The sequence below is a fragment of the Protobothrops mucrosquamatus genome, unplaced genomic scaffold (genome assembly GCF_001527695.2).
Source record: "Protobothrops mucrosquamatus isolate PMUCROS unplaced genomic scaffold, P.Mucros_1.0 scaffold170, whole genome shotgun sequence".
In the NCBI taxonomy this organism is placed as follows: domain Eukaryota; kingdom Metazoa; phylum Chordata; class Lepidosauria; order Squamata; family Viperidae; genus Protobothrops; species Protobothrops mucrosquamatus.
Window position 1 is genome coordinate 1,196,207 of NW_015386531.1, and position 13,448 is coordinate 1,209,654.

The 13,448-nt window shown below is 36.1% G+C and overlaps 1 protein-coding gene across 1 annotated transcript in view; it reads left to right on the plus strand.

The window, feature by feature from the left end:
* DPH6 (diphthamine biosynthesis 6) overlaps positions 1-13,448 on the plus strand; it is a 222,252-nt gene that overhangs the window by 63,045 nt on the left and 145,759 nt on the right. Inside the window, exon 8 of the mRNA XM_015813576.1 lies at positions 1,346-1,433. Within this exon, the coding sequence (XP_015669062.1) occupies positions 1,346-1,433 (88 nt within the window). The remainder of the gene's footprint in view (positions 1-1,345; positions 1,434-13,448) is intronic.

Consider the following 13,448-nt stretch of genomic DNA (forward strand, 5'->3'; position numbering starts at 1 on the left):
TTCTCAAACCTGATAATTTCCAGGTGTGTTGGATTATATTTATTTGTCAAATTTATTTATTTTTTTTTTACTTCTAATGCCAACTAGTACAGTCGTAAGTACATTGTTTGGCGATTATGAAATGTATATTCCAGCTTATGTGGAGGTCACCAAGTTGGGAAAAGTTGAGCTTTAAAAGATGTTATCTCCCCAAATCTTTTTGTTAGTTATGTTATGAATATTTCAGATTTCCTAGGTGTCTTTCTATAAAGTTATTTTAGTATAATGGCCATAAGTTCTCGTATGAATCAAGGCTTGAGTACAAACCCTTTGAGTTCAGCTTCACTTCTGTTTTATTCCAAATGAATAAAGGATGTGATCCATTTGGTTTTCAAGGAAGCCATTTAACATATAGTGCTGAAATTCTTCAATGAGAACCTGTAGTGGGTATGAGCTGCCTTCTCAGGTAAGGCAGATATTTTCCATAAAGACATGGTTCTTTGTGATGATTCCCAATACCTTTCCTTTGGACTCCAAATCCCCCTCCCTTTCCTTTATGTTCCAAACAGAACTTCCATCTGTCTTGAACTGTATAAGTGGCACCCATTCACATTATTTGGAGCAAAGACTAGTCATTTGCATCTGTTATTTATTAAAACCGAACCCAATTCAGACTGATTTAAATGCTATAAGTGGTAATATAATTACTAATAAAGGAGAATATTTGTAGCTTAGCGTTGACATGAGGGGTCCTTGGTGCTCTCTGAACTTGCTTGTTTTCTTGCAGACATTTCATTACCCAAACTAGGTAACATCATCAGTGCATCAGAGCACTGATCATCCCTAATGATGTTTTCTAGTTTGGGTAATGAAACGTCTGCAAGAAAACAAGCAATCTCAGATAGCACAAAGGTAGTATAATTCTTATTTTATACATCTATGATATAGTTCTGATTATTTATTTTTGTTTTGTGTATGGAGATTCTTAATTATCCAGGTATGATTGTCCCAAAGGTGCTTTTTCCAAAAGGCAACTAGACTTTCTTGTTGTTTTTTTCTTTGAAAATGTTTCCAGTGAGAAACGTTTTCAAAGAATATAAATCCTTTGATTCCCCACTAGAAACATTTTCAAAGAAAAAAAACCCAAGAAAGTCTTTGAAGAATATCAATCCTTCCATTCCCCACCAGTCAGTTAGAACTGAAAAAGCTTTTTAGATGAGAAGCAAAACATTTTCAAAGAAAAAAAACCCCAAGAAAGTCCAGTTGGCTTTTGATAAAAGTACCTGTGGGTTATTTTTGTTTGTTTTGCTTTTAATACAACAATACAGTTTATTTTTCAATACACTTTAAAAATTTTGTGTTATAGGGACTCATCAGAAGTAGTTGTACATTCAGCAGATGCATTTGCCCCTGTGGCTTATCTCCGCCTATTAAAGTTACATTTGGAAGATAAGGCAAGTCCAACATTCCAACATTTTTATTTAGCTTGTCATTTAGAATCTCAGGGAAGATGCCATATTTGCTGGTAGGAAAATGATGGGTTTCTTTCTTCAAATAATTATTTATGTATTGGGATGAAGAAGCGTTGTTTTACATTTACTGAGATGATATCTAGAAACAAAATGAATTTGTTTGAATTACAAATGATTGAGAAATTGTTCTTGAAAAAGAGGAATGTGTTTGAAGCAGAGCCATCATTTGAGAAGACTGTTAGTTTTTGACTCTCTCTCTCTCTCTCTGTGTCCATGTGTTTATGTGTAATTTATATGTTTGAGTGAGATGTACAGACCGATGATATGTAGGAATATTTATTTTGAACAATATTTGCTGATTAGAAAAAGAATATGATTTGGTCATAATTTTATTGCAAGTAGAGGGGCACGATGGCTCATCAGTTAAGGACACTGAGCTTCAAGACCCGAGTGCCGTTCAATGGGTTGAGCTCCCATTATTTGTCCCAGCTGCTGCCCACCTAGCAGTTTGAAAGCATTTAAATGCACTTTGAGGGGACGATAACAGCATTCCGTGTACCTCGGTGTCTGGCCACATGACCACGGAAATGTCTTTGGACAAGGCCGGCTCTCTAGGCTAAGAATTGTAGATGAGCACTGCCCCCTAGAGTTGGAAATGACTGGACAGGGGAAACCTTTATCTTTTAGTGTAAGTAGCATAATAGTGAAATGACAGGATCAACTCACCAATCTCTCTTGAACAGAATTCTAGAGAATATAGAAGATAGCCTTGTTATAGCCATAAAGGCGACTTGCTTATGAGAAGGAAAATACAATTTTAGATCAAGTAATCCTAGCCCACCTCTTGCGTTAGAATCTTGCAGCAATTTATATTTAATTCTTGTTTTTTCATCTTGCCATACAGATAGTTCTCAACTTACAACCATAATTGTGACTAGAATTTCTTGCGCTAAGCAACATGGTTGTTAAGTGTGCCATGCCTGATTTTACGACCTTTTTTGTCATGTTGTTAAACAAATCACTTCAATATTAAGTGAATCATATGGTCATTAAAACAACGCCAGCTTTCCCCATTGGCTTTTCTTGTTGGAAGATGGCTGAGAAGGTTGCAAATGGCGATCCCCTGAACCTGGGAAATTACAACCATCGTAAAATACATGCTGGTTCACAAATGCCCAAATCACATGGCTGTGGGGATGCCACAATGGTCATGTGAAGATCAATCATAAGTCACTTTTTTCAATGCCATTGTAACTTCAAACAGTCATTATAGAAATCGTTGTAAGTCGAATATTTGTATACATTTAGAAATGTGTTTCTGATATTGTTTAAACCAGTCACCCTGATTGGTATTATCTGGAATAAAAATGACATCCTAGGTAAAGCATTCGTTTTTATTACTGAAGTTCTACCCAACAATGACAACTGAATGGTTAGTCCTCAACTTTGAAGTTATGACAAACCTGCCCCAACGTACTTAAGACCCGGTTTTGAAGTTCTGATGGTTGACCCCCACACATACAGTTACATGACTGCATTTCTCACACTCATCAAAAAAGTTGTAAAATTTGGTTGGTCATATGATGACCTGCTTTACCAACATCACGATTTATGATCATACTGGGCAAACTCATTGCTTTGTAAATTGCCTTCTATTAAATGAAATTTCACAATTGGCTGTGACCAGTATAACAGTCATTCTGTGGTTGTAGCCATTATCTGAAAACTCCAAGTATGCTTACTGATCCCCAAAGTTGTAGAGCCTCTGACTTTCCGTGAATAATTTTCAATTCCATTGTGAGCTGCAAAACTTTATGGGGCAATCTGAACCAGGAAAAACAAATAGTTATCATTGGAACTTTTCTTTGTGTTTGCCTCTAGTATTTTCTTTAAAATACAGCTTCTTCATAGAAATATTTTCTTTGTCCCAAGACCATGTTCCTCATTTTCAAATATACCCTCTTAGTACACACTGTACTGTGTTTGACACGGATATTTTTTAGCTGTGCAAAGCTTTAAAATATTACTGTGAGACTAAAAATTATGCTGGCCAACTATGTGAAGTGAAACCAAATAAGCTGAATAAGAACATCCTGGAGAGAGGATAAAAAAGTGGAAATATATTAATATTTCTTAGGGGCAGTGACTTTATTGCTCATNTCTCTCTCTCTCTCTCTCTCTCTCTCTCTCTCTCTCTCTCTCTCTCTCTCTCTGTGTGTGTAATTTATGTGTAATTTATATGTTTGAGTGAGATGTACAGACCGATGATATGTAGGAATATTTATTTTGAACAATATTTGCTGATTAGAAAAAGAATATGATTTGGTCATAATTTTGTTGCAAGTAGAGGGGCACGATGGCTCATCAGTTAAGGACACTGAGCTTCAAGACCCGAGTGCCGTGCAATGGGTTGAGCTCCCATTATTTGTCCCAGCTGCTGCTCACCTAGCAGTTTGAAAGCATTTAAATGCACTTTGATGGGAAGATAACAGCATTCCGTGTATCTCGGTGTCTGGCCACATGACCACGGAAATGTCTTTGGCAAGGCCGGCTCTCTAGGCTAAGAATTGGAGATGAGCACTGCCCCCTAGAGTTGGAAATGACTGGACAGGAGAAACCTTTATCTTTTAGTGTAAGTAGCATAATAGTGAAATGACAGGATCAACTCGCCAATCTCTCTTGAACAGAATTCTAGAGAATATAGAAGATAGCCTTGTTATAGCCATAAAGGCGACTTGCTTATGAGAAGGAAAATACAATTTTAGATCAAGTAATCCTAGCCCACCGCTTGCGTTAGAATCTTGCAGCAATTTATATTTAATTCTTGTTTTTTCATCTTGCCATACAGTTAGTTCTCAACTTACAACCATAATTGTGACTAGAATTTCTTGCGCTAAGCAACATGGTTGTTAAGTGTGCCATGCCTGATTTTACAACCTTTTTTGTCATGTTGTTAAACAAATCACTTCAATATTAAGTGAATCATGTGGTCATTAAAACAACGCCAGCTTTCCCCATTGGCTTTTCTTGTTGGAAGATGGCTGAGAAGGTTGCAAATGGCGATCCCCTGAACCTGGGAAATTACAACCATCGTAAAATACATGCTGGTTCACAAATGCCCGAATCACATGGCTGTGGGGATGCCGCAATGGTCATGTGAAGATCAATCATAAGTCACTTTTTTCAATGCCATTGTAAGTTCAAACAGTCATTATAGAAATTGTTGCAAGTCAAATATTTGTATACATTTAGAAATGTGTTTCTGATATTGTTTAAATCAGTCACCCTGATTGGTATTATCTGGAATAAAAATGACATCCTAGGTAAAGCATTCGTTTTTATTACTGAAGTTCTACCCAACAATGACAACTGAATGGTTAGTCCTTAACTTTGAAGTTATGACAAACCTGCCCCAGCGTACTTAAGACCCGGTTCTGATGGTTGACCCCCCCACACACAGTTACATGACTGCATTTCTCACACTCATCAAAAAAGTTGTAAAATTTGGTTGGTCATATGATGACCTGCTTTACCAACATCACGATTTATGATCATACTGGGCAAGCTCATTGCTTTGTAAATTGCCTTCTATTAAATGAAATTTCACAATTGGCTGTGACCAGTATAACAGTCATTCTGTGGTTGTAGCCATTATCTGAAAACTCCAAGTATGCTTACTGATCCCCAAAGTTGTAGAGCCTCTGACTTTCCGTGAATAATTTTCAATTCCATTGTGAGCTGCAAAACTTTATGGGGCAATCTGAACCAGGAAAAACAAATAGTTATCATTGGAACTTTTCTTTGTGTTTGCCTCTAGTATTTTCTTTAAAATGCAGCTTCTTCATAGAAATATTTTCTTTGTCCCAAGACCATGTTCCTCATTTTCAAATATACCTTCTTAGTACACACTGTACTGTGTTTGACACGGATATTTTTTAGCTGTGCAAAGCTTTAAAATATTACTGTGAGACTAAAAATTATGCTGGCCAACTATGTGAAGTGAAACCAAATAAGCTGAATAAGAACATCCTGGAGAGAGGATAAAAAAGTGGAAATATATTAATATTTCTTAGGGGCAGTGACTTTATTGCTCATGGCAAACTTGATGCTAAAATGCTTCATACATCACTACAAAGTGACAGGCTAGGGAAAATGAAAAACACAAAGCTTTACATAAATCAGGCAAAAATCTTATTAAAATGCATAATATTTTATATAAGAATCAAGATTTTACTTTTATCTATTCAGAAGCTCTTTCCCTCTTCTTAGTAGATATTTAAGATTTTGTGAAAGACCCAAAGTTTCAAGCTGTTTTATAGCAAATCATATTTCAAATTCGTTGTAGACAAAGCTGTCACGTTCTTTAAAAGCCAGCATTATGGAATTCTGATGTAGATTTTAGTGTATACAGTTAATGTCTTGTAGAATTAAGGAGAAAAATTGTTTATTTTGTGCTTTGATGGAATCATAGCAAAAGCTATTATAATTTTCAGATTAATTTATTTTCTGTCGAGTTATGAATGAGTTCTATATTATTTATTCTATATACATTGAGTAAATTGTTACCTCATAGATCCTACTTTTTAAGAATAAAATTATCTCTCCCCCCTCCCCCCGGTCGCCCTATTTAAGGGTTTGATCACTTAAGACTAAGAAGTTGGTCATGTTGTCAAGAGGCACATTTCATCTTGTCTTGATTCTCTTTATTCTTCTAAAACAGGAATAAAAGTTTTTTAACTTATTAAAATGCATTAACTCATTTTATGTAAAATATTCCATGCTTTCAAGCTAAGAACATGTTTTTAAGCATGTTTAAGACAGTTCACTCATTGAAATTTAAGCAGACTTAATTGTGCACCAATTTAAGGCAGATGTTAAGAATTGCTTAACTATTTAATCCTGTAATAAAAAGAGAAAAACTTAGAATCCTAAAGTCAAAACAGTGTATTTACTGTGCTTAATGGAAGTCTTAACATTCCAGAGCATTAGAGAATACTCATAGATATTATACTTGTATATGGGTTTTTGGATCTGTATGCTCAAACACATATGCATAAATCCTAAAACACAAACATTGCAGTCTGTATAGATTTAAAATGTAGAAGTCAGTAGATAAGATAAGATAACCTTTATTGTCCTTTTTTTTTACTGTGGGCACTACGGCACACATTAAAAATGAAATTTACTTGCCTGCTCTCAAAGTGACACACATACACGACACACACCTAAACATACTATATACAACATATGTATAGACCCACACCCCTACATATACATAACAAATATTAAATACTGTCCATCTTGAATATATAACGGAAGGAGGAAGCTTGAGAGTTCACAAGGTTAATGCTGTATGGAATGAAACTATGGCTGAATCTGGATGTTCTGCTATGGATACCACAAAGCCTCCTCCCAGAAGGTAACAAGGAAAACAGGTCATGAAGAGGATGTGTAGTGTCCCAGATAATCTTGCGGACCCTGTTCAAGCAATGCTTTTGTCTATGTCGTGGATGGAAGAGGGGGAACTGCCAATGATCTTTTCAGCCATTCTCACCACTCTCTGCACCGCCTTCCTGTCTGATGCAGTGATGCTTCTAAACCAGACTGTGATGTTGTATGACAGGATGCTCTCAATCATCCCCTGTAGAAAGTGGTAAAGATAGGAGAAGGAAGATGTGCTTTTCTCATGCGATGCAGAAAATGCAGGCACTGCTGTGCCCGCTTCACCAATGTTTCGCTGTTGAGTGACCAAGCCAGCCTAGTTGTTAACTGCACACCCAGGAATTTGATGCTGGTAACCATCTCCACAGGTGAATCATTAATGCACAGAGAAGTGTGGCTGTGCCTATCTTTTTTGAAATCGACAATGATCTATTTGGTTTTTCCGTTATTTAAAACTAGGCTGTTTTCATAAATATAATATATGTTGTTTTCTAGCAGTGGTTTGCTATTTGTTTTTTTTGTTTGTTTGTTTTTTTGCAAAAATGCTTTAAGAACCTAGTCTTACCTTCAGGCTTGACATTCTCTGGGAGTCTCCCATCCAAGTTCTAATTAGGTTTACCTCTTCTTATTTTCCAAGCCAAATAGAGCAAGTTGCTGCTGAGACTGTATAGATTTAGCATTTGTAATTTGTGTTTCCTGAATAGAATAATTTGCCACTTTAATTTACAGGAATAAGCTACACTCATCTCAGTAGGACCTACAGTATCTCTAAGTAAGGGTAATATATAGGGCCAACATGGTCCCAGTAGTGGTAAGAGTACTTGGGACTGTGACCTCTAAGCTGTGAGAGTGGGTCCAACAGATCCCAGGAACAATATCAGAGCTCTCTGTTCCTGTGCTAGGAACAGCTCAAAATAGATGGATACCTTAATACTCGTCGTTAATTGGTTCCAGGAGGCATGATGAGTACCAAAAACAACAAGTACCAAACAAATTTTTCTTGTAAGGGATAATGTAATAAATTTAATGTGTTCCCAAACCAAAGACAATGCACATTTTTAAGGTCATATGTAAAAAGATAGGATTGTATATCATTACTTTACATGAGAAATAAACTTAAAAATTAATAAATATTTAGATTAAATAAAATAAAAATTTCACTACCTGTACTGATGAGAAAAAATGTGCAAAAATAGACAAAGTGACCACAGAAGCTAAGACTGCAAGGGGATGTGCATAGGGCTAGAACTACCTCGTGACTAACGTATCACCCTTGTTTTGGCTGGAAAGGGTAGCGAGTCACAAGCCATCAACACAGACAAGTTCTAGCTTGCCTTTGAGTAACAGGTATCGGGACAACATTTTCTCATCAAAATGTGATGAGTACCAAATTTGTCGAGCTTCAAAGCACTTAAGACCCCTCAAATTCCCTGACCTTGGTAGAAGACCTGAGATTGAGGAAGACACATACCACCTATAGGGGTGAGAAGGATTTTCTTTTTAATAGTATAAATATATACACATATACACTTATATAACTAGCACATAGAATGAAATTTGCACATACTGAGAATCCTTCAAACAAAAGCATAATCACAACTTAAAAGTTAAAACTTATAAACATGTTTATCCATGTTAAACAAATAAGAACATGTAAATAATGAATAATAGCTTGCCTAATCACTGTTCTCTTACCTATGCCTTCTTTTTTTCTTTTTCCCCTCCAAGCACATTTGTGTCTCTCCTCCCCATATCTATCATTTCTCCACTGACATTCTTCACTTGTCATTCACCCAGACTTTACTAACCATTCCACTACACTGCTGTCAATCATTCCTAACTCACTCTTCAGTTACAATAGGAATGTAGCCATAGCCATTTAATTATTCTTGTCAAGTTACCAGCTCACATAAAGTCTGAATTTGCAAGATATGGTTGATTGCCACCAAGTCTTATGGCTTGAGAACTGTTTTCAGAGCTTCTTGTCAAAACTGCACATGGGGAAGCAAGGAGAAAATTGGTAGGTCTTTTTTTTTTAATGTCAGCTATATGCCTGACAAATAAACACAGTGATATTTTATGCTTGTTTTTAAGGCAGATGCACACATAATAGGAATAATGGAAATGCCACTGTTTACACATGTGCCTACAACATTCCCCGTAAGACTGAAATATTATACTTAAACATTTTTTTTTAAAAAAAAACTGCTTGTACATTGCATGTACCCTGAGGGATAAACTCTGGATTCTTGTGATATGGAATTGTAGGCTTACATACCAAGAATTATTACTTGAATGAAGGTTATTTTAGCTAATACTAGTTCAAAGGGAAGAGAGGAATTTTGTTCTGTCTGTGCTTTTCTGCGTAGCATCTTATAATTGAGAGGTTTATAGTGAGTGGGGGTTTTTTTGTAAAAAAAAAAAAAAGGTCCAAATTTGGAACATGCTCCTACTTCTCCCAATGAACATTTATCCTTTGGATATAAATGTTTTATTTGTACCAAAAATGTTCATCGTGGTGATATCAATAAATAGGGTCATCTCACATTATTCAATTAAAAAATATTTTGGAGATCCATCTAGCTTATAGATAATTGTTTTTTTTTAAATCCTGAAACTCAGTCAAAGTTAGTGTAGAGAGGCATTATAACGTATAAAAAAATAAATTATGAACTGTACAAAAAGTTCACTTGAATCTTTTTTCATAATTTATTATAATTGTAATAGAAATCCTATCTATGTGGACCAAATTAAACAAGAATTGTTGAGCGTACTGCTTGTTGAGTTCAGGGTCCCTACATGTCATCTTTCTTAGTTATGTTTCACAGGTGTTAATTTTATATTCTCTCAATTGAATATTTTATAATCATTTGACAATTCTGGCTAGCCTGCATTAGTTCAATAATACGCCTGTGCTCGCTTCTGCTGTTCAGTATTGCATTTTCTTTAAATAAATCTCTTCATGTTTAACTACAAAGGCTCATTGGAAATTTGTTTTAGATTGTTTCTGGCAGCACAATGAGCCCTTGTGCCTCAGGTAGAATAACATTTTATTCACTGTTATGGTTTAATACCTTATCTTAGGACTTATGCATTTTTGCATAACAATTGAAAAAATCCTTGCCTTTTTCATTACAACACAAAAAGATTATTTTTATCTACAGATTTTTATATGTAAAAAAAAACTTCTTAAAAGTACAATTATTTGACTATCCTCCTTTAAAAGTATTTCTTATAAGCCATTACTGTGTTGTACTGGTTGTCATCATACTTCTGGGGTTGATGCCAATCAGTGTTTGATTGGGGGGGAAGAGATCCTGCCTGCAGCCTCAACCTCGTAGGGTGTCAAAGGCTCTCTCTCTCTTCCTTCTTTAACATCTTCATGAAGCTGCTGGGGGATGTAATCTGACAATTTGGGGTGACTTATCATCAGAATGATGATGATGCCTGGCTTTACGTCTCCACAACAGGCGACTTAAATGATCCTGTCAGTGTGCTGGACTTGGATAGAATGCAGTAGGCTTCAACTCAACCCAAGAAAAACTGAGCATTTGGCCTTTGGATCTTCTGATTCTAAAGATCTTCCATCTTTCGTTCTGGATGATATGGCACTGCCTCAGACTTGGTGTAAAATTTGGGGTCCTCTTGCCCTCAGCCCTTCTCCAAAGAGAAGCTAGCAACCCTGGCTGGGAGGGCCTTTATATACTGTGTTCCAGCTGTGCCCGTTCCTGGACTGGGAGCCCTTGTTCACAATCATTCATAATAACGCCATGATTTTCTGTCTGGACAATGCAAAATGTTCTACATGAAGTTGCCCTTGAAGAGCATTCAGATGCCTCAACTGATGCAGAATGTGGCTGCATGGATAGTAAATGATTGCTACTATTCGGCACATAATATGTAAGCTGCATTGGCTGTCAATTGATGTGCAAACTGTATCCCAGATGCAATTCAAGGTGCTTTAAAGCCTTTCATGGCTTGGAACTGGATTATTTAAGGGACACTTTCTAGTTGTTTTTATCCTATCAAGTCCTACAGGGGACGCATTCTATGAGTTCCATTAGTTAAGGAATGTTCTCTGATAGGCAGTGTTTTTCTGCTGAAGCCAACTCTCTGGAATATTCTCTTTCCAAAGATTATGTTGGCTCTGACCCTGGTAGTTTTCATAAGGCTCTAAAGACCTGGCTTTGCTGGACCTGAAGCCTGAGTGTGAAAATGACTTTTTTCAGTTGCTATGTATTTTAATATTTATATTAATATTGGTATAAAATATTGGTATTTTAATATATATATAGTCACACTTCTTGGTAAATGACTCTGGACAGCAAAGAAAATTTAAAATCAAGTAAAAACAATAGAAAAACATTACAATCAAAGTTTAATCTAAGAGTTGTTTACCAAGAAGTGTGGCTATATAAATTGTCCACATACATTCCTCTACTTAAAAACAGATGGTGTTCCAAGAGGCTGTTCATAAATCCATTTTGTTTGTAAATCTAAACGAGCATAAAAATCAGTCTTGTGCATAATTCCACATATTCACAGCTACTGCTATATATACTGTGCACAGTCACTACACAACGAAATTGTGAACAGTATGCATGCATATGAGTGAACAGAAATCAGGAGAAAGTAGGAAAGAGTTAGTGTACGGTCCATTTTATTCTGACTTCCAGAATCTTCTAGATTGATGTTGCAGAAAGGTTTGTTCATTGTAACTAGAATTTTGTAAATAGTCATGTCTGTAAATAAATAAATAAAATAAGTGCAGGTGTTGTAGTCCATTTAGTCCAACCCAGGGTTTGATGGAAGAAATCTGGATTAGGATAATCCCTAACAGATATGCAATCTCTGCAACAAGACTTCTAGCAGGGAAAAAGCCATTTCTGATTGCCATTAGTTATGCTGTTAATCTCGTTTTACCATTCAGAAGTGCTCCAAGGGTTCTGTCAAGTTATACCCTCCTGTAACTTCAGCCTACTAGGATTAATCCTCCCTTAGTAGGAGTAATTGAAAATAAATAATTGTTCTTCATATATATGAAGGATATTACTATACCAGCCTTTTCTGTTATTGCGTCTAAAGGCTAAAGCATACTCAGTTCTATTTTCAATAAACAATCCACTGGGTTAATATCCAGCCTTGTTAAATACTTTGAAATCTCATCAATTTAAGTGAAAAAGCTGTATGCGTATGCGAGTAATACACAAACCCTCATGGCTGATTGCTATGTAAAATGGAATTGCTTTGGACCCCATTGGGTTTGAGTTGTGGTTAATAATTCATTGCAACAAGCAGAAATTGACATAAGTGGATATAAAATGAGCTGCATGATGATTTTGCCAACACCAAGAAACTGTTTATCTGTTTTTCTTCATGACATGCTCCCTAGGTTGAAAGAAATCCACTCCATAAAAGGTTTGTTGTTGTGTAGTAAGACATCTTCTGATGGACCTCAGAACTGTTGCTGTATAATCATAATATGAAACAGAAACCAAATGAGGAACACAAAAGAAAGCAAATTTCATTTTGATTAGGGGGAGAAAGGGTGGAAAAATGATGCATTGATGTAGGGGATAACACAGAAAGGGACTGATGAAAAATAATTCTGATTTTTATTTATCTGTGTGTGGAAAATATTCTTTTATACTGAATAGTGGAATTACATGAATTATGGAAGATTTTTTGATTGCTTTCAGTTCATTTTATATTGTAGACTTGCTTTTCTTTGGTTTCACTGGTCTATAGGAGAAAGCCTTGGAAATGAAAGTAGCTTAGCTTTACCAGAATTGGGTCACTAATAAAGGAAAATTAAGTACTGAGTATTAATTGGCTCTAGTTTCCAAGAAACAGCTTCAAATAAAAATTACATCAAAATAATTCAAAATTACGAGCGGTATGTGCAATTATGCTCCATAATTTTTCTGCAAAATGTGATATAATAATGAGAATGGTGGCACACCAATCATTATAAATTTATCTTTTTATTGATACCAATAATATAATTTTCCATTCATTTATTGGTTTTTCAAGTAACATTTTCATGCTTTTTGCATGAAAAACTGACAAGCTCTAACATCAGATTAAATGATAAGGTTCCACTGTTGTAATCTGGAGCCCAGTAGCTCTGCCTTAGTCTTAGGCAATTCCAAATCCCTGACCAGGTCATTTAGTTCACTCTGTGAAATTAAATGTGATTCAGGAGGAGCATATGGTGGGCTAAAGTTTGGGTCCGCTGACATAGATGGCCCCGGATCAGCTTCATCATCTGAGTCTAGAGAGTAGGATTCTGGTGGATCTGGAATTGGCAAGTCCTCGCCATGGGGAACAGGACACAGTGCATATGGAATGTTTGGATATTCCACGGTCCACTTCTTCTTTCCTGAGATCCCTTTTGCAATTGGGGGAACCATACAAAAATAGCAGTCGCTACTGCAGTTCCAATGGTGTGGGTTCCCTCCACACCATTGGAACTGCAAAAGGCATGGACTTTTTCTTCTTGTTTAGCCAATGACACAGATAAGTTGCACATGTAATGCAACAATAATGAGGGGC